Source organism: Ranitomeya variabilis, chromosome 5, assembly GCF_051348905.1.
Source record: "Ranitomeya variabilis isolate aRanVar5 chromosome 5, aRanVar5.hap1, whole genome shotgun sequence".
Classification (NCBI taxonomy): domain Eukaryota; kingdom Metazoa; phylum Chordata; class Amphibia; order Anura; family Dendrobatidae; genus Ranitomeya; species Ranitomeya variabilis.
This window is the reverse complement of record NC_135236.1, coordinates 689,710,605-689,734,036: the sequence shown is the minus strand read 5'-3', so window position 1 is coordinate 689,734,036 and position 23,432 is coordinate 689,710,605. Positions and strand designations below refer to the sequence as shown.

At 46.3% G+C, this 23,432-nt stretch overlaps 1 protein-coding gene across 1 annotated transcript in view; it reads left to right on the top strand.

The window, feature by feature from the left end:
• The window catches only part of DERA (deoxyribose-phosphate aldolase), a 30,961-nt gene extending 7,959 nt beyond the window's left edge, over positions 1–23,002 (top strand). Inside the window, exons 4-10 of the mRNA XM_077267276.1 lie at positions 2,892–2,987; positions 4,474–4,608; positions 5,237–5,365; positions 18,480–18,592; positions 18,903–19,052; positions 19,808–20,679; positions 22,341–23,002. Coding sequence (XP_077123391.1) covers positions 2,892–2,987; positions 4,474–4,608; positions 5,237–5,365; positions 18,480–18,592; positions 18,903–19,052; positions 19,808–19,864 — 680 coding nt within the window. The 3' untranslated portion in view covers positions 19,865–20,679; positions 22,341–23,002. The remainder of the gene's footprint in view (positions 1–2,891; positions 2,988–4,473; positions 4,609–5,236; positions 5,366–18,479; positions 18,593–18,902; positions 19,053–19,807; positions 20,680–22,340) is intronic.
• The last annotated feature ends 430 nt before the right edge of the window (positions 23,003–23,432 follow it).

The following is a 23,432-nucleotide window of genomic DNA, read 5'->3' as shown; positions in this document are numbered from 1 at the left end:
GGTTCATTGATGTAGCAATGCCACTTGCAATTTAAGGTACCTTCACACTAAACGATATCGCTAGCGATCCGTGACGTTGCAGCGTCCTGGCTAGCGATATCGTTGAGTTTGACAGGCAGCAGCGATCAGGATCCTGCTGTGATATCACTGGTCGTTGGTTAAAGTTCAGAACTTTATTTGGTCGTCCGATCGCTGTGTATCGTTGTGTTTGACAGCAAAAGCAACGATGCCAGCGATGTTTTACAATGGTAACCAGGGTAAATATCGGGTTACTAAGCGCAGGGCCGCGCTTAGTAACCCGATGTTTACCCTGGTTACCATCGTAAAAGTAAAAAAAACAAACAGTACATACTCACCCTCTGATGTCCGTCACGTCCCTCGCCGTCCGCTTCCTGCACTGACTGAGCGCCGGCCGTAAAGTGAAAGCACAGCACAGCAGTGACGTCACCGCTCTGCTGTTAGGGCCAGCACTCAGTCAGTGCAGGAAGCGGACGCCGGGAGATGCGAAGGTGAGTATGTACTGTTTGTTTTTTTACATTTACGCTGGTAACCAGGGTAAACATCAGGTTACTAAGCGCGGCCCTGCGCTTAGCAACCCGATGTTTACCCTGGTTACCCGGGGACCTCGTCATCGTTGGTCGCTGGAGAGCTGTCTGACAGCTCTCCAGCGACCAAACAGCGATGCTGCAGCGATCGGCATCGTTGTCTATCGCTGCAGCATCGCTTAGTGTGAAGGTACCTTAACCCTCCTCTTTGGGACAGGCGAAACATCAGGTTCTTCCACTCCTTTAAGAAAATACCTGGAGTTAAGTCCTCTGCTTGTAATTTTTTAGTCACTGTAAATGGGTGCTCTAGCAATTTTTCCAGCTCAGTCACCTGATTCCACTGACTTTCACTTAGAATCAGTTGAGGGTTAGCCATGTCTACAAGAAAGGTTTTCAGTTCAACCAAGCGCTGAATCATTAAGTAAGTACTGCCCCATCGTGTGGCTTGGTCAATAATTGCCCCTTTTCCAGCAAGTCTCTTCAAAATTGAGTCAACTTTAGGGGTTCTGGCAACAGTAGCCAATTTTCTCACCTTGCCAATCAGTGCAGCAGCATGTCCTTCTTGCAGACTGTCTCTTATAGCCAGCTGTAGCGTATGCACAACACAGCGCATGTGATGAATGATAGAACGTATTGACAGTTTCAACAAGATCATCTAAACCATCATGTTGCTGTTCATCTGAAGCAACTTCAGTTTGCTCCTCAGTTACAATACTGTGTTCCTCTATTTCAGACATTTCTGTGTCTGTGGACCCAGAATGTTCTTCTAGCTGCTGGTCACCATCATTACTCTCATTCATTAGCTTAATAGTACTTATCATATTTGAAGCATTGTCAGTTACGACAGAAAGAACTTGCTCTTTTTTAAGTTCATAGTCTTGCAGAACCTTTTCCACCAAGACCTGGAGAAACTCACTGGTGTGATGAGCTTTGGTGTCTTTTACTGCCAATGTCTTTGTAACTATTTCATTTTTGTCACAAACAAAATCAGACATTGATGGCAAAATAGTTCACTCTGTGAGGGGTGCAGGCATCCATTTTAAGAAACAAAGCGTCCCTTGAGAGTTTTTTTAAGTTCTTCCTTTTGTTTAAAAGCTTCTTCGATTACTAATTTTCTAATACTCTCTCTCTCTCCAGAGAAACACCAAGCTTGCGAGAGAAACACCAAGCTTGCGGCCATTTCCCCATTCAGACACATAAAAGCTGGTCGTGAAAATAATGAAATAGGCACACTATCCTTTACAACAAGCTCTATGATCTGTTTTTTTTTTTAAATGTATCTATTGTCATTGTCACAGTAACTTTGTCACTGACAAAATATCTTGCAACTGATGGCTGCAAAGTTCTCTGCTCCTTTGTTTGGCTGGAAGAGCTGGGCACTGGTTCATTGGTTTGGATGCAGTCTCTCTCACCCACTGCTTTCAGTACTTCTGGATGAAAGCGCTGTAAATGTCTCTTTAGATTAGAAGCTCTGGTAGGAGCATTTTTATCTTTGCCTGAATATGCACTGATCTTGTCTTCACAGCATTTGTTTTCGTCTGCATCATTTGTCATACACTGACAGACATAATGTTTTCTATCTTGAGTGATGGTGAAATGTTCAAATAGAGCTGATTTAATGTGACGCTTCTTTGACATTCTCAGGTTTTTAATTCTGCATTCACAATCCAAATGACAATTGTTTTTCCTAAAAACAATTGTACAAAATTATTGCCAGGTCGTACAACTGATATAGTGGTCAGTAATACTGTTATTCCTCATGTACTCACAGTTAACTGATGCAAAGTTTGTTGAAAGGATAATACTTCTTACAGTCTTTCCTCTTCTGAGTAGCAGCTCTGAGATGCTTGGAAGACGCACACCTAGTAAACATCTAGTCTAGAGGAGGAGCTTTACTGCTAAGAATTTGCAACACATTTTCACTTTCAGTTTCATACATTGTAAGTAGAGGGGTTGGGGCACCATGAGGTTAACCAAGATTAGATAAGGGCAGTGGAGAACAGTGACACACAAGAAAAAAGAATTGTCTATCTCCAGCAGAACTGCTTATCACTGTTGTTCATAGTTTGATAGAACATATATATTTGAGTAACATTTATAAAATTCATATGAAAGTTCAATTATGAAATATTAATACTTTTTTTTTAAAGCTGGAGTCAGTACATTTCTACCGACTCCGACTCCAACCAAAACGAACTCCGACCCCGACTCCACAGCCCTGACGGAGACGGTCATGTCCTCTCCTGAGATGCACCCGCCCAGCCTCTGCTTCCTCCCCAGGGGTCCGTCATGTCCTTTGCAGACATCCCCCGGGGTCTGATCTGTGCTGTCTCGTGTCTCTTGCAGATATTGTGACCGGGGCCGTGTGCGTCTATCCTGCGAGGGTGACGGACTCTGTGAAAGCTCTGAAGGATGCTGGTTGTCACATACCGGTGGCCTCAGGTAAGTGGCGCAGGTGCAGAGAAGAGCTGTTGCTGCTGGGGTGGTTGTGGGGCATTGTTGCTGGTGGTTGTGGCGTGTTTCTGCTACCAGCGGCGGTGTGTCGCTGCCGGCATTGGTTGTCGCAGCTTCCAATGGTTGTTGTTGCTTTCGACGATGGTTGCAGCACGTTGCTACTTTCAGCAGTGGTAGCATTGTGTTACTTCTTCTGGCAGTGGTTGTGGCATGGCATTGCTGGTAGCAGTGAGGTTGCGGTGTGTTTCTATTGCCGGAGGCAGTGGTTTGCTGCATTTTCCACGTTTTGTATCTTCTGTTGGAGTTGGTTGCTGCGTGATTCTGTTTATAGCTGTAGTTGCGGCGTGTTCGTGTTACGACTCTGTTGTCAGGTGTCCCAGGACCAGGAGCTCCTTCCTTGTCCCTAACACTAGGGGCGCCCTTGCTCGCCCTGTTTCCTTGGTTACTTCTGATGGTGAAGACGCCGGGGCCACGTACCTTGCCTTAGCTCTTGAATGTGCCCTCAATCTGTACCCTTCCCCCACCCAGGGAACAGGGGAGAAGTTTAAGAAAGTCATAACTGAGAGCTGGAAGAGCCGGTAAAAATATATAGACAATTCTCTTATTAAGCTGAGACTGAAGTTTATTCGGAGATTTTGCAGCAGAACCGTTTCATGGAAAGTCAGTGAGACAAAGCATGCAGGCACGTACAGGTGTCCAGACAGACAAAGTGACGCTGGGACATCTGGCGATGGTCTGGCCATAGCCTGGCCATGGTGTGGCCTGGCGGCAGAATGGCGATGTTATGGCACCGAACAACAGTAAGGGGGCTTATTATACATGATACAGACAAAGAAAGCACATTGCGGCAAAAGGGCATATACATGATAACATCATACTGCGGAAAAATACACTTTCAAGGATAAAACACACTCACAAAATCTAGCAACAGTAACGGATAAATACACCAAACACCTTCTCCAACAACAACCTCCAGCCATGCAGCATAAGCTCTCTCTGACAATGAGTGCTAGCCAGGGCCCAGATTACATAGATGGGAGTGGCTAACAGTGCACAGAAGAGAACCTTTGTGCAGGAAAGCTTCCAGGAGCTCTCAACTGAGTAGATTAACTTCTGCACTGCTAAAAGAAACCTGCACCATGTAATATGAAGGTGAGGTGTTTCTAATCAGTGCAGGAATAGAAGAAATCAGACAATACGGTCTTCTGGCTCCTCTGTCGCAGTAAACCTGTGAAGTTGCTGCTTGAGACCGTGGTTGTGGCATGTTGCTGCTTCCGGTGGTGGTTGCACCGTGTTGCTAATTTCAGCGGTCCTTGCTGCTTTTGGCGGTGGATGCGCCATGTTGCCGCTTCCGGGGGAGGTTGCGCCGTGTTGCTGCTTCTGGCGGTGGTTGTGCTGTGTTGCTGCTTCCGGCGGAGGTTGCAGTGCTTTGCTCCCACCAGTGGTGACTTGTAGAATAATTTTGTCTCCGCAGTGGCCACCGGGTTTCCGTCCGGGCAAACCCCCCTGAAAACGCGGCTGGCGGAGGTCCGGACGGCCGTGGATGCTGGAGCCGCAGAGATCGACATAGTGATAAACAGGACACTGGCGCTGGGCGGCCGCTGGGAAGGTGATTGTCCCATCAGCTCTTCACTAGTTGTGTCTGGGGTTCTCTGTGCACTTCAGCTGCTGCCTTGTCCCTGTGATAACACTTCTGGACTCTCAGTACACTTATAAGTTGTGATAAAGCCATTGGATGTGCAGAGTGACAGGAAGTGTTGTCAGAGTGGCATGATCTGAGTAGTTGCAGACCGCAGCTCTTCTCTCCATTACAAGTCTGATATCGGAGAATGGCGCCCCCTGCTGCCTCATTACCCCACAACTATAGAGCATGAGGGGTCGTGGACTATGAGGGTCCAGGCGACTCTGACCTGTGGAGGGCACAGCGGCTTCATACACCGGCGGGGTTACTCACAGGCCTCCACAGATAACTTGTGATTGGTTGATTTACGCACTGTCACCTCATGCTGATCTATCTGGAAGACGACCTATCACACAAGGAAGGCGAGAGGCCACCTCGTCCCTTATCTATATAAGGGTGGCCCCTGGTGGCACAGCGGGACTAGTTCTGTCTGTGATCCTGGTGGCACAGCGGAGAGTCGTCCTGGTGGCACAGCGGGGACTCATCCTGGAGTCACGGCGCTGAGTCGTCCTGGAGGCACGGCAGGGACTTATTGTCTTCTCGTCTTTCCCTCTAGAGCTGTATGAGGAGATCCGGATGTTCCGTGAGGCATGTGGAGAGTCACACATGAAGACCATCCTGGGCACTGGAGAGCTTGGTTCCCTCACAAATGTGTACAAGGCCAGCCTGGTTGCCATGATGGCCGGTAAGTGTCCAGTAGCTCCTTCACCAGACACTGAACTTGTGCAGACGAACACGGCAGAGTCCGGAAAGCCGGGGGTCCTGGTCACGTTTGGTGAATGGTCCTCATGGCTGTGGCCTCAGGGCCCTTCTCAGGTCCACATTGTGATTGCAGTGATCTTCTCAAGTGCAAGGACCGTTCCTCTGTGAGGGTGGGTTGCTAGGGTCCGTCAGTCTCCTGTCCAGGGTTATTGCTGAACTCCGTTGCCCCTTTGTCTAAGGGGTGTTGTGGGGCCACAAAAAGTCCAGTGATGGGATCTGTCACTGACATGTGCAACTGATGATGTAATGGCTGATAACAGGGAGTAACAGATTGTAGTCTCCTGTCCTACAGTCTCCTCCCCCAGTAATGGCTGATAACAGGGAGTAATAGATTGTAGTCTCCTATCCTACTGCTTCCTCACCAGGGGTTTCTGCAGTTTGGGGTGATGTGGGGTAGTGTTGATGTGATGTATGTTGGGGTGATGTTTGGCTGCCCCCAGTTCGTCAGGGATTTATTATATCCCACTTTCCAGTTCCGGTTTGGACCTTGCAGCTTTCTAGTGCCACCTTTTACTCTCAGGTCAGTCGGGGAACTGCACCTAGGATAAGTAGTTACCAGAAAGGCTGCCTTGCTTCGTACTGGCTATTGGACACACTGCAGCAAGGGCGATATAACTATTCCCGGTCCCAGGTGAGATATACACTTATCAAAATCTGTCTCACTGCAAGGGTCTCCCCAATATCCCAAACGCACTTTGCTGCCACCAGCCCCTGATTTGAATTAATATCAGGTCAGGAGCCAACCCAGTAAGTAGCGTTGACTTAGTCGGAGGACATGGCGGTACATTTAGAGCAAGGAGAACAAAGCTAGTAAAGTTGTACATTTTACTCCAAAAAGAGTAGGCAGTGTTTACAAAAGTATAAAAAGATGTTACAAAATGAGACAATTACAATATGTACAGACAATTCTAAAACAAGAGATTAATGTGAAGACTTACATATTTCAGTTACTGGCAACCCATGTGGAGTTGGTTGGTGGGGGAGGGGAACCATCCCCAAATCGTCAGGTCAAGTTGCACAGCCTCTCCTGGCTGATTCGCCAGCAAAAGACACCCTCCTTATTGGGTTCATATCCTTATTCCCTCTGTTCATGACCTCACTGAGTGGGCGGAGCTATGGAAGGCACTCCCCTTGTCCACAAGGACTGAACACTTACTAACAACTTATTAATTTCATATCTCTGGCAGGAAATCTCATAGAGCGACAGCGGGCTATCATTATTCTTGTTCTGAAATTGGGTTTCTATTAAGTCCACACATGAAGTGGATGTATGACTCAGTTAAGCAGAAATCCATTTCTCGGATTCTGCTGGTGTTGGGGTTTAGAAAACACACTGGTGTGTGGTTCTACTGATGCACATTCCAAAAATGTAATTTTCGTGTTTTTATGGCTCTTCGGCGCCAGTATTTTTGATCTTACATGAACACCGTACTAAGACAAAGAAATCTTGGCTTGCCACGTGCTTCAGGCTGCTTCAATCAGTTAGGCCATCACGTTACACGGAGTGTGTAGCTGGAGGGGAAAGCTGTAAGCGGGGATCGTGGCTGCAGCATGACAGTCACAAAACTAAGGGGATGTAGCAAAGTTCAATGTGCGTGATTGAATGATAAGACTTACATCATATTTCATGACAGTTGATCTTAAGGTAGTATCGGTGTGGTGTTGAGGTAGTGTTGGGGTGATGGGTGTTATGGTAGAGTGTGATGTTGGGGTAGTATGTGTGATGTATGTTGGGCTAGTGTTGATGTGATGTTGGGGTGATCTTAAGGTAGTGTCGGTGTGATGTAGGGGTAATGTTGAGGTAGTGTTGGGGTGATGTGTGTTGTGGTAGTGTGTGTGATTTCGAGGTAGTGGTGTTGGGGTAGTGTCGGGATGATTTTGGGGTAGTTTCCATGTGATGTCGGAGTAGTGTCAGGGCAATGGAGTAATGGTGATGTAAGTTGATATAGTGTCGGTGTCCATTATTACACCTGGTGGCCGTTGTGTGAAGGATGAGTTGCTCGCTTCTCCTCCTGTGATTAACCCCTTCATGACCTTGCCGTTTTTTGCAATTCTGACCAGTGTCCCTTTATGAGGTAATAACTCAGGAACGCTTCAACGGATCCTAGCGATTCTGAGATTGTTTTTTCGTGACATATTGGGCTTCATGTTAGTGGTAAATTTAGGTCGATAATTTCTGAGTTTATTTGTGAAAAACACGGAAATTTGGCAAAAATTTTGAAAATTTCGCAATTTTCACATTTTGAATTTTTATTCTGTTAAACCAGAGAGTTATGTGACACAAAATAGTTAATAAATAACATTTCCCACATGTCTACTTTACATCAGCACAATTTTGGAAACAATTTTTTTTTTTGCTAGGAAGTTATAAGGGTTAAAATTTGACCAGTGATTTCTCATTTTTACAACAAAATTTACAAAACCATTTTTTTTAGGGACCACCTCACATTTGAAGTCAGTTTGAGGGTTCTATATGGCTAAAAATACCCAAAAGTGACACCATTCTAAAAACTGCACCCCTCAAGGTGCTCAAAACCACATTCAAGAAGTGTATTAACCCTTCAGGTGTTTCACAGCAGCAGAAGAAACATGGAAGTAAAAAATGAACATTTAACTTTTTAGTCACAAAAATGATCTTTTAGCAACACTTTTTTTATTTTCCCAAGGGTAAAAGGAGAAACTGGACCACGGACGTTGTTGTCCAATTTGTCCTGAGTACGCTGATACCTCATATGTGGGGGTAAACCATTGTTTGGGCGCACGGCAGGGCTCGGAAGGGAAGGAGCGCCATTAGACTTTTTCAATGAAAAATTGGCTCCAATCTTTAGCGGACACCATGTCGCGTTTGGAGAGCCCCCGTGTGCCTAAACATTGGAGCTCCCCCACAAGTGACCCCATTTTGGAAACTAGACCCCCCAAGGAACTTATCTAGAAGCATAGTGAGCACTTTAATCCCCCAGGTGCTTCACAAATTGATCCGTAAAAATGAAAAAGTACTTTTTTTTCACAAAAAAATTATTTTAGCCTCAATTTTTTCATTTTCACATGGGCAACAGGATAAAATGGATCCTAAATTTTGTTGGGCAATTTCTCCTGAGTACACCAATACCTCACATGTGGGAGTAAACCACTATTTGGGCACATGGTAAGGCTCGGAAGGGAAGGAGCGCCATTTGACTTTTTGAATGAAAAATTATCTCCATCGTTAGCGGACACCATGTCGCGTTTGGAAAGCCCCTGTGTGCCTAATCATTGGAGCTCCCCCACAAGTGACCCCATTTTGGAAACTAGACCCCCCAAGGAACTCATCTAGAGGCATAGTGAGCACTTTAAACCCCCAGGTGCTTCACAAATTGATCCGCAAAAATGAAAAAGTACTTTTTTTTCACACAAAATTTCTTTTAGCCTCAATTCTTTCATTTTCACATGGGCAACAGGATAAAATGGATCCTAAAATTGGGCAATTTCTCCTGAGTATGCCGATACCTCATATGTGGGGGTAAACCACTGTTTGGGTGCTCGGAAGGGGAGGCGTGCCATTTGACTTTTTGAATGGAAAATTAGCTCCAATCGTTAGCGGACACCATGTCGCGTTTGGAGAGCCCCTGTGTGCCTAAACATTGGAGCTCCCCTACAAGTGACCCCATTTTGGAAACTAGACCCCCCAAGGAACTTATCTAGATGCATAGTGAGCACTTATAACCCCCAGGTGCTTCACAGAAGTTTATAACGCAGAGCCATGAAAATAAAAAAATAATTTTTCTTTCCTCAAAAATGATTTTTAGCCCAGAATTTTTTATTTTCCCAAGGATAATAGGAGAAATTGGACCGCAAATGTTGTTGTCCAGTTTGTCCTGAGAACGATGATACCCCAGATGTGGGGGTAAACCACTGTTTGGGCGCACGGCAGGGCTCGGAAGGGAAGGCACGCCATTTGGCTTTTTGAATGGAAAATTAGCTCCAATCATTAGCGGACACCATGTCGCGTTTGGAGAGCCCCTGTGTGCCTAAACATTGGAGCTCCCGCACAAGTGACCCCATTTTGGAAACTAGACCTCCCAAGGAACTAATCTAGATGTGTGGTGAGCACTTTGAACCCCCAAGTGCTTCACAGAAGTTTATAACGCAGAGCCATGAAAATAAAAAATAATTTTTCTTTTCTCAAAAATGATTTTTAGCCCACAATTTTTTATTTTCCCAAGGGTAACAGGAGAAATTGGACCCCAAAAGTTGTTGTCCAGTTTCTCCTGAGTACGCTGATACCCCATATGTGGGGGTAAACCACTGTTTTGGCACACATCCGGGTTCGGAAGGAAAGTAGTGACGTTTTGAAATGCAGACTTTGATGGAATGCTCTGCGGGCGTCACGTTGCGTTTGCAGAGCCCCTGATGTGCCTAAACAGTAGGAACTCCCCACAATTGACTCCATTTTGGAAACTAGACCCCCAAGGGAACTTATCTAGATGTGTGATGAGCACTTTGAACCCCCAAGTGCTTCACAGAAGTTTATAACGCAGAGCCGTGAAAATAAAAAATGTGTTTCCTTTCCTCAAAAATATTTTTTTAGCCCAGAATTTTTTTATTTCTGCAAGAGTAACAGGAGAAATTGGACCCCAAAAGTTGTTGTCCAGTTTCTCCTGAGTACGCTGACACCCCATATGTGGGGGTAAACCACTGTTTTGGCACACGTCGGGGTTTGGAAGGGATGTAGTGACGTTTTGAAATGCAGACTTTGATGGAATGCTCTGCGGGCATCAGGTTGCGTTTGCAGAGTCCCTGATGTGCCTAAACAGTAGGAACTCCCCACAAGTGACTCCATTTTGGAAACTAGACCCCCAAGGGAACTTATCTAGATGTGTGGTGAGCACTTTGAACCCCCAAGTGCTTCACAGAAGTTTATAACGCAGAGCCGTGAAAATAATAAATGTGTTTCCTTTCCTCAAAAATATTTTTTTAGCCCAGAATTTTTTATTTTTGCAACAGTAACAGGAGAAATTGGACCCCAAAAGTTGTTGTCCAGTTTCTCTTGAGTACGCTGATACCCCATATGTGGGGGTAAACCACTGTTTTGGCACACGTCGGGGTTCGGAAGGGATGTAGTGACGTTTTGAAATGCAGACTTTGATGGAATGCTCTGCGGGCATCAGGTTGCGTTTGCAGAGTCCCTGATGTGCCTAAACAGTAGGAACTCCCCACAAGTGACTCCATTTTGGAAACTAGACCCCCAAGGGAACTTATCTAGATGTGTGGTGAGCACTTTGAACCCCCAAGTGCTTCACAGAAGTTTATAACGCAGAGCCGTGAAAATAATAAATGTGTTTCCTTTCCTCAAAAATATTTTTTTAGCCCAGAATTTTTTATTTTTGCAAGAGTAACAGGAGAAATTGGACCCCAAAAGTTGTTGTCCAGCTTCTCTTGAGTACGCTGATACCCCATATGTGGGGGTAAACCACTGTTTGGGCACATGCCGGGGCTCGGAAGGGAAGTAGTGACGTTTTGGAATGCAGACTTTGATGGAATGGTCTGCGGGCATCATGTTACGTTTGCAGAGCCCCTGATATGCCTAAACAGTAGAAACCCCCCACAAGTGACCCCATTTTGGAAACTAGACCCCCCAAGGAACTTATCTAGATGTGTGGTGAGCACGTTCAACCCCCAAGTGCTTCACAGAAGTTTACAACGCAGAGCCGTGAAAATAAAAAATCATTTTTCTTTCCTCAAAAAAGATGTTTTAGCAAGCAATTTTTTATTTTCACAAGGGTAACAGGAGAATTTGGACCCCAAAATTTGTTGCCCAGTTTGTTGTGAATACGCTGATACCCCATATGTGGGGGTAAACCACTGTTTGGGCACACGTCAGGGCTCGGAAGGGAAGTAGTGACATTTGAAATGCAGACTTTGATGGAATGGTCTGCGGGCGTCACGTTGCTTTGCAGAGCCCCTGATGTGCCTAAACAGTAGAAACACCCCACAGGTGACCCCATTTTGGAAACTAGACCCCCGAAGGAACTTATCTAGATGTGTGGTGAGCACTTTCAACCCCCAAGTGCTTCACAGAAGTTTATAACGCAGAGGCGTGAAAATAAAAAATAATTGTTCTTTCCTCAAAAATTATGTTTTAGCAAGTAATTTTTTATTTTTGCAAGGGTAACAGGAGAAATTGGACCCCAACAGTTGTTGCCCAGTTTGTCCTGAGTACGCTGGTACCCCAAATGTGGGGGTAAACCACTGTTTGGGCGCACGTCGGGGCTTGGAAGGGCGGGAGCACCATTTGACTTTTTGAACGCAAGATTGGCTGGAATCAATGGTGGCGCCATGTTGCGTTTGGAGACCCCTGATGTGCCTAAACAGTGGAAACCCCTCAATTCTAACTTCAACACTAACCCCAACACACCCCTAATCCTAATCCCAACTGTAGCCATAACCCTAATCCCAACCCTAACCCCAACACACCCCTAACCACAACCCTAACCCCAACACACCCGTAACCCTAATTCCAACCCTAATCCTAACCCTAATCCCAACCGTAACCCTAATCCCAACCCTAACCACAACTGTAACCCCAACACACCCCTAACCCTATCCGTAACCCTAACCACAAGCCTATTCTTAACCCGACTTCCAACCCTAGCCCTAATTCCAACCCTAACTCTAATTCCAACCCTAACCCTAAGGCTATGTGCCCACGTTGCGGATTCGTGTGAGATCTTTCCGCACGATTTTTGAAAAATCTGCAGGTAAAAGGCACTGCGTTTTACCTGCGGATTTACAGCAGATTTCCAGTGTTTTTTTGTGCGGATTTCACCTGCGGATTCCTATTGAGGAACAGGTGTAAAACGCTGCGGAATCCGCACAAAGAATTGACATGCTGCGGAAAATACAATGCAGCGTTTCTGCACGGAATTTTCCGCACCATGGGCACAGTGGATTTGGTTTTCCTTAGGTGTACATGGTACTGTAAACCTGATGGAAAACTGCTTCGAATTCGCAGCGGCCAATTAGAACCTACCACAGCAATCAAAATGTACCTGTAATGAATCAGCCAGCCGGCAGATTCGGCGGGCGCACTGAGCATGCGCCCGCCATCTTGGAAGATGGCGGCGCCCAGCGAGGAGAGGGACCGACACCGGGAGCCTCGGTAAGTATAAGGGGGGGGGAGATCGGGGCACGGGGGGGGTTTCGGAGCACCGGGGGGTGACATAGGAGCAGGGGGGAGCGGGCAGGAGGATGGGGGAGCGGAGCACAAGACGGAGGGGAGCGGAGCACAGATCGGTGGCTTGGGGGGGCGATCGGTGGGGTGGGGGGTCACATAAGTGTTTCCAGCCATGGCCGATGGTATTGCAGCATCGGCCATGGCTGGATTGTAATATTTCACCAGTTTTTTAGGTGAAATATTACAAATCGCTCTGATTGGCAGTTTCACTTTCAACAGCCAATCAGAGCGATCGTAGCCACGGGGGGGTGAAGCCACCCCCCCCCTGGGCTGAAGTACCACTCCCCCTCTCCCTGCAGATCGGGTAAAATAGGAGTTAACCCCTTCACCCGATCTGCAGGGACGCGATCATTCCATGACGCCACATAGGCGTCATGGGTCGGGAAGGGGTTAATGACGCAGTGTTTTCCCATCCTCCATCATCCTGTGATTACAGCGGTTCGGAGTAATGGAGTTCTTGTTGCTGGTGGTATTGATCTGTCAGCCTTTATTGTTATACTTGGTGGCGGTTGTGTGTGAGGTGATGATGGGGTAGTGTCGGTGTGTTGCACCCTCTTCCTCCTGTGATTAATGCCGCAGTGTTTTCTCGTCCTCTATCATCCTGTGATTACAGCGGTCCTGGGTAATGGCGGTATTGAATTGTCAGCTTCTATTATTACACCTGGCGGAGGTTGTCTCTGAGGTGATGTTGGGGTAGTGTTAGTGTGTTGCGTGCTCGACCTGTGATCAATACCTGAGTGTTTTCCCATCCTCCCATCATTCTGTGATTACAACGGTCCAGGGTGCAGGAGAGACTCCATAGTGTGACCGCTCTTGCAGGCGAGAATCCATAGTGACTTCACTTACAGGAGGGAATCCATAGTGACTGCAGTGACAGGAGAGCATCCATAGTGACCGCTCTTACAGGAGAGAATCCATAGTGACCGCTCTTACAGGAGAGAATCCATAGTGACTGCTCTTACAGGAGAGACTCCATAGTGTGACCGCTCTTGCAGGCGAGAATCCATAGTGACTTCACTTACAGGAGGGAATCCATAGTGACTGCAGTGACAGGAGAGCATCCATAGTGACCGCTCTTACAGGAGAGAATCCATAGTGACCGCTCTTACAGGAGAGAATCCATAGTGACTGCTCTTACAGGAGGGAATCCATAGTGACTGCAGTGACAGGAGAGCATCCATAGTGACTGCAGTTACAGGAGAGCATCCATAGTGACTGCAGTTACAGGAGAGCATCCATAGTGACTGCAGTTACAGGAGAGAATCCATAGTGACTGCTCTTACAGGAGAGAATCCATAGTGACTGCAGTGACAGGAGAGCATCCATAGTGACTGCAGTTACAGGAGAGCATCCATAGTGACTGCAGTTACAGGAGAGCATCCATAGTGACTGCAGTGACAGGAGAGCATCCATAGTGACCGCTCTTACAGGAGAGAATCAATAGTGACCGCTCTTACAGGAGAGAATCCATAGTGACTGCTCTTACAGGAGGGAATCCATAGTGACTGCAGTGACAGGAGAGCATCCATAGTGACTGCAGTTACAGGAGAGCATCCATAGTGACTGCAGTTACAGGAGAGAATCCATAGTGACTGCAGTTACAGGAGGGAATCCATAGTGACTGCAGTTACAGGAGAGCATCCATAGTGACTGCAGTTACAGGAGAGCATCCATAGTGACTGCAGTTACAGGAGAGCATCCATAGTGACTGCAGTTACAGGAGAGCATCCATAGTGACTGCAGTTACAGGAGAGAATCCATAGTGACTGCAGTTACAGGAGAGAATCCATAGTGACTGCAGTTACAGGAGAGAATCCATAGTGACTGCAGTTACAGGAGAGCATCCATAGTGGCTGCTCTTACAGGAGAGAATCCATAGTGACTGCAGTTACAGGAGAGCATCCATAGTGACTGCAGTTACAGGAGAGCATCCATAGTGACTGCAGTTACAGGAGAGAATCCATAGTGACTGCTCTTACAGGAGAGCATCCATAGTGACTGCACTTACAGGAGGGAATCCATAGTGACTGCAGTTACAGGAGAGCATCCATAGTGACTGCAGTTACAGGAGAGCATCCATAGTGACTGCAGTTACAGGAGAGCATCCATAGTGACTGCAGTTACAGGAGAGCATCCATAGTGACTGCAGTTACAGGAGAGCATCCATAGTGACTGCTCTTACAGGAGAGAATCCATAGTGACTGCAGTGACAGGAGAGCATCCATAGTGACTGCAGTTACAGGAGAGCATCCATAGTGACTGCAGTTACAGGAGAGCAACCATAGTGACTGCAGTTACAGGAGAGCATCCATAGTGACTGCAGTTACAGGAGAGAATCCATAGTGACTGCAGTTACAGGAGAGAATCCATAGTGACTGCTCTTACAGGAGAGAATCCATAGTGGCTGCTCTTACAGGAGAGCATCCATAGTGACTGCAGTTACAGGAGAGCATCCATAGTGACTGCAGTTACAGGAGAGAATCCATAGTGACTGCAGTTACAGGAGAGAATCCATAGTGACTGCAGTTACAGGAGAGCATCCATAGTGACTGCAGTTACAGGAGAGCATCCATAGTGACTGCAGTTACAGGAGAGCATCCATAGTGACTGCAGTTACAGGAGAGAATCCATAGTGACTGCAGTTACAGGAGAGAATCCATAGTGACTGCAGTTACAGGAGAGCATCCATAGTGACTGCACTTACAGGAGGGAATCCATAGTGACTGCTCTTACAGGAGAGAATCCATAGTGACTGCAGTGACAGGAGAGAATCCATAGTGACTGCAGTGACAGGAGAGAATCCATAGTGACTGCAGTTACAGGAGAGCATCCATAGTGACTGCAGTTACAGGAGAGAATCCATAGTGACTGCAGTTACAGGAGAGAATCCATAGTGACTGCAGTTACAGGAGAGAATCCATAGTGACTGCAGTTACAGAGAATCCATAGTGACTGCAGTTACAGGAGAGAATCCATAGTGACTGCAGTGACAGGAGAGAATCCATAGTGACTGCTCTTACAGGAGAGAATCCATAGTGACTGCAGTTACAGGAGAGAATCCATAGTGACTGCTCTTACAGGAGAGAATCCATAGTGACTGCAGTTACAGGAGAGAATCCATAGTGACTGCTCTTACAGGAGAGAATCCATAGTGGCTGCTCTTACAGGAGAGCATCCATAGTGGCTGCAGTTACAGGAGAGCATCCATAGTGACTGGTCTTTCAGGAGAGAATCCATAGTGACTGCTGTCACGAATACTCACCGCTGCCACCAATATGTCACGATTCACACCGTGACCGTCACCCCTACGTCACGGATCGGGGTGACTTTAGGCCAACAGACAGCTATCACATGTGCAGGGGGGCTTATCTTAGTTATCTGTTGTGAATTCTGCTTTTGGGCTCCCTCCGGTGGTTGTAGGTGGTAATGCAGTTGTCCCTGAGTTGCAGTCCTGGTCAGGTGTATCTGCTGATTGCAGTTCTGACTGGGGTATTTAGGCGTGCAGGATTCATTAGTCCTTGCCAGTTGTCCATGGTTTTGGAGGTTTTGGTCCTTGTTTGGTTCCTTCTGCCTTGCTGCCAAATCAGTAAAGATAAGTGTCTGGTTTTGTTTCTGTGGCACACATGCTGTGTGCTTAATAATTCCGTGCTATTCATTGTTTTTTTGTCCAGCTTGATTGTGTCAGTATTTTCTCAGTCTTGTTGGATTCTCAGGAGTTGCAGATATACATTCCATGTCTTTAGTTAGATTGTGGAACTTTTTGTATTATCTGCTGTGGATATTTTTGAAGGGTTTTAATACTGACCGCTTAGTATTCTGTCCTATCTTTCCCTATTTAGCTAGAGTGGCCTCTTTTGCTGAATTCTGTTTTCTGCCTGCGTGTGTCTGTCTTCTCCTACTCACAGTCATTATTCGTGGGGGGCTGCCTATCCTTTGGGGTTCTGCTCTAAGGCAAGGTTAGTATTCCTATTTCCATCTATAGGGGTATTTAGTCCTCCGGCTGTGTCGAGGTGTCTAGGGTTTGTTAGGCACACCCCACAGCTACTTCTAGTTGCGGTGTTAGTTCAGGTTTTGCGGTCAGTATAGTTTCCACCGACTCCAGAGAAAGTCTCATGCGGCTCCAAAGTCACCGGATCATAAGTTATCTCTCCACTGCTACAATGTGATGAAAAAACACACACAAGGCTATTGACCTCTTAGTTACAGCAGGGGCTTAGTTTAGGTATCCCACTGCTCTTCAATATACCACGAACTGCAGGGATTTATGTATATCCCGCTTACAGTTCCACTTGAAACTTGCAGCTCTCTGGTGCCCCCCTTACTCTCAGGTCAGATTAGGTACTGCACCTAGGGTAATTAGTCGCCAGAAAGGCTGCCTGCTATGCACTGGCTATTGGGCACGCTGCAGCGAGGCGATATAAATACTCCCACTCAGGCAGGAACAATAATTATCAACGCTGCAGTCGCTACAACGACTCCCAAAGGCCCGCACACGGGATGCTGCCACCAGCTTCGATTAAACGGGTCCGAAGCTAACCCAAAACAGTAGCGTAATTCCCTTCAGAAGGCTTAAGGTACGTTTTAGAACAGGAAAACGGAAACTAGTAATTTATATATTTTACTCAGAAAAAAGGCAGTGTTTATATAAAAATATTACAAGGATGTTACAAAATGAGACAATTGAAATATACAAGGTAATTATAAAATAAAGGGTTTAAATGAGAAATAACACTTACATGTTCTCAGGACATTGCAGGCTAGTGGGTGGAGTTCCCATATGTCCCAATGCATCAGGACTGGCAGTCAGGCTTCTCAGGTCAAAACTCACTCCCCGGGGCCTGGCAGTGGCAGAAACTTATAAACCGCAGCCTGTGACATCACCAACAGGGCTGGCTTACCCAGACCCTCCTCTCTCTTAAGTCTTAGTAAATTTCACACAAGTTTGTCTAATGCCTGTATCTCCGCTCCAGAACATATCAGAATCATAACACACCCAGCATTCACCTTGTATTAAGATTTGCTCTCTATAGATACTAAATTCAGGCTAGTAGGGACACTCAGTTCCAGAGAAATCCGTGCTCTGTCCCGGTTGGACTTGGAAGCTCCTGCTTACAGTGATGGATAGATGCGCCGATGGACTTTAGCAATATGTACTCATTATTTTCCTAGCCTAAATCGTTTGCCCAATATCTTGCAATATTAGGACAAAGGACCTCATGTTTTACAAGGGAGATCCAACAAGATTAAGCTGGTACAACTGTCTATGCATCTATCCCGATCGTAAAAATTCCTTTAGGAGGGGCATGAGGGATTTGGGAGCTGAAAGTCAGGAATGCAGCAAGAAGCCATGAAAGCTCTTCTGCACACACATTCAGAAACACACGGAAGGGGTTTTTTTAGCCCGCAGCTTTTGGGACCATGGTCAGAAGTGCATAAATTCCTCAGCTATGGTTTGTTCGTGTTTGTATCGGACTTACATTCTCCTCACAACTGCAGTTACAGGAGAGCATCCATAGTGTGACTGCTCTTATAAGAGAGCATCCATAGTGACTGGTCTTACAGGAGGGAATCCATAGTGACTGCTCTTACAGGAGAGAATCCATAGTGACTGCTCTTACAGGAGAGAATCCTATGCCTGTGTCTCCCGTTTCCTGCAGCGTCTTCCTCCTTTTTTGCTCTTTTGTGTACTGTGAATAGGTCGGTGCCTCTGCAGTGTCCTTAGATATTTCCGTGCCCCCTTTGGTGTGAATATCCCCCTCTGCCCGTGGTCACTGCCTGTCTGCGCCATTATTGTTGATATCAGTAGACATTTCTTGTGTTTCAGGATCTGACTTCATCAAGACGTCAACAGGAAAGGAGTCGGTGAACGCCACCTACCCGGTGGCCCTGGTGATGGTGCGGGCCATCCGCGAATACTACTGGAGGACGGGCAACAAGGCGAGTACCAGACGTAGCTGTGTCTGCCGGGATGGGGGCCCCATGTCGAGAGTGGTCCGTCCTGGGAGTAGGGTTCTATGCTGAGAGTTGCCTGTTATTGAATCGGGGCCCCGTTCCAAGAGCGGCCTATCCTGAGAGCGGGGCCCTGTGCTACTAGTTGCCTTTCCTGAGAGCGGGGCCCTGTGCTACTAGTTGCCGGTCCTGGGAGCGGGGCCCCGTGCTGGCAGCCTCCTGTCCTGGGAGTGGGCCCCATGCTGGCAGCCTCTGACTGAGCTCAGCTCCCCTCATCATCTCGCGTGTCGTCCATCAGGTGGGCTTTAAGCCGGCTGGAGGGATCCGCAGTGCGAAGGAGGCGCTGGTCTGGCTGTCACTGATAAAGGAGGAGCTGGGAGATGATTGGCTGACGCCACAGCTGTTCCGCATCGGGGCCAGTACTCTGCTGGGGGATATAGAGAGACAGGTGAGTGCCGGCTCTGCCATGGGGGGTGATGGGCTGTGCAGCAGCACTTATTGGTGAGTGAGGGATACCAGAGGCCTCTTATTGGGGGTGAGGGATACCAGGGGCTGCTTATTGGGGGTGAGGGATACCAGGGGCTGCTTATTGGGGGTGAGGGATACCAGGGGCCGCTTATTGGGGGTGAGGGATACCAGGGGCCGCTTATTGGGGGTGAGCGATACCAGGGGCCGCGCGATACCAGGGGCCGCTTATTGGGGGTGAGCGATACCAGGGGCCGCGCGATACCAGGGGCCGCTTATTGGGGGTGAGGGATACCAGGGGCCGCTTATTGGGGGTGAGGGATACCAGGGGCCGCTTATTGGGGGTGAGGGATACCAGGGGCCGCTTATTGGGGGTGAGGGATACCAGGGGCCGCTTATTGGGGGTGAGGGATACCAGGGGCCGCTTATTGGGGGTGAGCGATACCAGGGGCCGCGCGATACCAGGGGCCGCTTATTGGGGGTGAGGGATACCAGGGGCCGCTTATTGGGGGTGAGGGATACCATGGGCCTCTTATCTGGGGGGGAGGGATACCAGCGGCCGCTTATTGGGGGGGGGGGATACCAGGGGCCGCTTATTGGGGGGGGGGAGGGATACCAGGGGCCGTTAATTGGGCGTGAGGGATACTAGGGGACGCTTATCTGGGGGTGAGGAACACCCGGGGCCGCTTATTGGGGTCACCATGGCACAGACGCATCGATCTGTAACTTCTCTTCCAGATTTATCACCATGTGACTGGTCGTTACGCCGCGCACCACGATCTGCCAATGGCCTGAGACCTCCTCATCCCGATGACCCTTCGTAACAGGCTGACCTCACCGGATGGCAGATGGGGCTAGATAAACTGTGCCCCTGCCATGAACATAGGGAAATCTGAAATAGGGGCACCATCCCAATCACATGGGATCAACCTAGCGCATACTAAGAAGATTGCGCGAAACCGAGAAAAGTAAAAAATGAAGGTCACCATAATAAGGTTCAAAATGAAAAACATGTAAAACACCACAAGATTAAAAGAGCCACATGGCTACTAAAACCTGGGTGTCACGATAATATAAATATGCCATATTATGAGTTTAGTTCTAGAATGTTCCATGGTACACACTGTCAGGAATCCCAGCACTTCACGAGGAGGATACCTTTATCATCCCCACCACTCACACCAATTTGTCATGACCCGGGGTTGTTTGATTGCCCTTTCTGAAGGGGATTTATCTATATCCCACTTCCAGTTTGGAACTTGCAGCTCTCTGGCGTCCCCCTTATTCTCAGGTCAGACCGTGTACTTCACCTAGGATCATTAGTCGCCAGAAGGGCTGCCTGCTATGTACTGGCTATTGGGCACACTGCAGCGAAGGCAATATAACTACTCCCACTCAGGTGGGAACCATAATTATCAATGCCGCCAGTCGCTACAAAGACTCCCAAACGCACAGGACAAATTCTGCTGCCATCAGCTCCGATTTCTTAATTAATAACTGGCCCGGAGCCCACCCAAATTAGTAGCGTAATTCACTTCAGAGGACGTGACCATACATTATAGAGCAAGTAGAAACGAAGCTGGTAATTTTTATGTTTTACTCCAAAAAAGGTAGATTTATTAAACACGGTCTTATAAAAAGAAATTATTTGCAAAACGTCAAAAAACTGTAATAAATACACACTACTGCTTAAATACTGAGTAGAAAGACGAAACAGCAGAAATAATTAAAATGTTAATTTTATTGAAAGATAATTAAAACATGTAAAATACCAAAATTAAGCTATAAGAACCACACATAACAGAGCACACCAAAAGGGGACTTCTGAAAAAATATATATATATATATATATACACACATGTACCAAGCCAGGTATGCTTTAAAGAATTAATGCCTAATAGGAAGCATATAAATAAATAAATATGATTGACTGTACTGTTAATTATATGTTACACTTCATTATATGTGCAAAAATGCTGCATAAAGTGCTAATAAATAAATGTTCTATTAATTATATATACAAAGAATAATAATTAAGTAATAAAATGTGACCTTATAGATGACCTAAAGTGTCTTAGTATGGATTGCATGTATATATAACTAGATAATCATAAAGTGCTGGATGCTCAGTGCAAGCGAATGTGCCATTACAAAATTACAACAGAAAAAAAATCCAGCATGAAGTGCTAAATGTTCAGTGCAAGGACATAATGTCCACAGGTCTCGCATAAAATACAAAGTGTCCAATGAAAACCACCTGCTATGCATGTATGTCATTACCGAGTAACCACAGTATGGATCCAATCTAAGGTGCTGAGTGCTTAGTGCAAATATATAACGCACAAATGTGCTATTACAAAGGTATATCAGCAAGGATCCAGCTCACCCGTAAACATGATATGACAAAAACATGTGGGGGGACGCCCCCATAGAGGAAGCATTAGCGAAACGGCGCTGTCGGGGTGAGGGCACACGCCGAATTTGGGACCGTGCTTATTCATAGCCAGGTATGATTACATGTTTTTATCATATCATGTTTACGGGTGAGCTGGATCCTTGCTGATATACCTTTGTAATAGCACATTTGTGCGTTATATATTTGCACTAAGCACTCAGCACCTTAGATTGGATCCATACTGTGGTTACTCGGTAATGACATACATGCATAGCAGGTGGTTTTCATTGGACACTTTGTATTTTATGCGAGACCTGTGGACATTATGTCCTTGCACTGAACATTTAGCACTTCATGCTGGATTTTTTTCTGTTGTAATTTTGTAATGGCACATTCGCTTGCACTGAGCATCCAGCACTTTATGATTATCTAGTTATATATACATGCAATCCATACTAAGACACTTTAGGTCATCTATAAGGTCACATTTTATTACTTAATTATTATTCTTTGTATATATAATTAATAGAACATTTATTTATTAGCACTTTATGCAGCATTTTTGCACATATAATGAAGTGTAACATATAATTAACAGTACAGTCAATCATATTTATTCATTTATATGCTTCCTATTAGGCATTAATTCTTTAAAGCATACCTGGCTTGGTACATGTGTGTGTGTATATATATATATATATTTTTTTTTTCAGAAGTCCCCTTTTGGTGTGCTCTGTTATGTGTGGTTCTTATAGCTTAATTTTGGTATTTTACATGTTTTAATTATCTTTCAATAAAATTAACATTTTAATTATTTCTGCTGTTTCGTCTTTCTACTCAGTATTTAAGCAGTAGTGTGTATTTATTCCAAAAAAGGTAGGCAGTGTTTACAGAGGTATAAAAAGATATTATAAAGAAGACAAATATATGTACCATACAATTACAAATAAAATGGGATTAACGTTGAGAAATCATTTACATTTCATTATGTCATCTCATGGCCGACTGTGTGCTGTGGGGGGGGGGGGAAGGACGAGCATATATCCAGATGCATCACCCCTGTCTCTCAGCAGGACCCCAAAGACATGTCAAGACTGCTTGCTTCCCTCTCTTATTTCCTTGCCTAAACCCAGGGCACTCCCCCTGTGGTGACCTCACTTAGAGGCTGAAATTTCCCCTTTTACTTAGTGTTATGATAATCATTTTTATGCCTAGCTTGCTGTATGAATCTCGTATACAAAAGACACAATGATCAGGAGGTGCACCACATTGGGGCGATTCTCTTAAGTGTTAATATGGCATAGTTACATGACCCGCTTATGGAGAAACCCGCACTTAGCACTCGTTGGGTTTAGCTTCTTGCGATTTCAGTGAGTTAGAGATCCCGCGATGGACATCCGGAAACTATAATTCTTATATCTCTAGTAGTGATGAGTGAATATACTCGTTACTGGAGATTTCCCGAGCATGCTCGGGTGTCCTCCGAGTATTTTTTAGTGCTCGGAGATTTAGTTTTCCTCACCTCAGCTGAATGATTTACACCTTAGCCAGCTTGATTACATGTGGGGATTCCCTCGCAACCAGGCAACCCCCACATGTACTTATGCTGGCTAACAGATGTAAATCATTCAGCTGCGGTGATGAAAACTAAATCCCCGAGCACTAAAAAATACTCGGAGGACCCCCGAGCGTGCTCGAGACATCTCGAGTAACGAGTAAATTCGCTCAAAACTAATCTCTAGCCCTGATCGGTGCCGATATATATAACCTTGAAAGAACAACAGAAGCTCACGCTTTCTGTACCAGTTTTAACCAGTACCAGGTGGGAGGGGGGAATGAGTAGGGTAAGGAGACTTGTCTGTCCGCAGCATAGAACCATATAAATTCTTGAGGGAGGGGTGAAATAAGGGGTTTAGGATTCACACACAGAGTGGGAAGGTGGGGTTGGAAAGGCCCACAGCGTTTCTG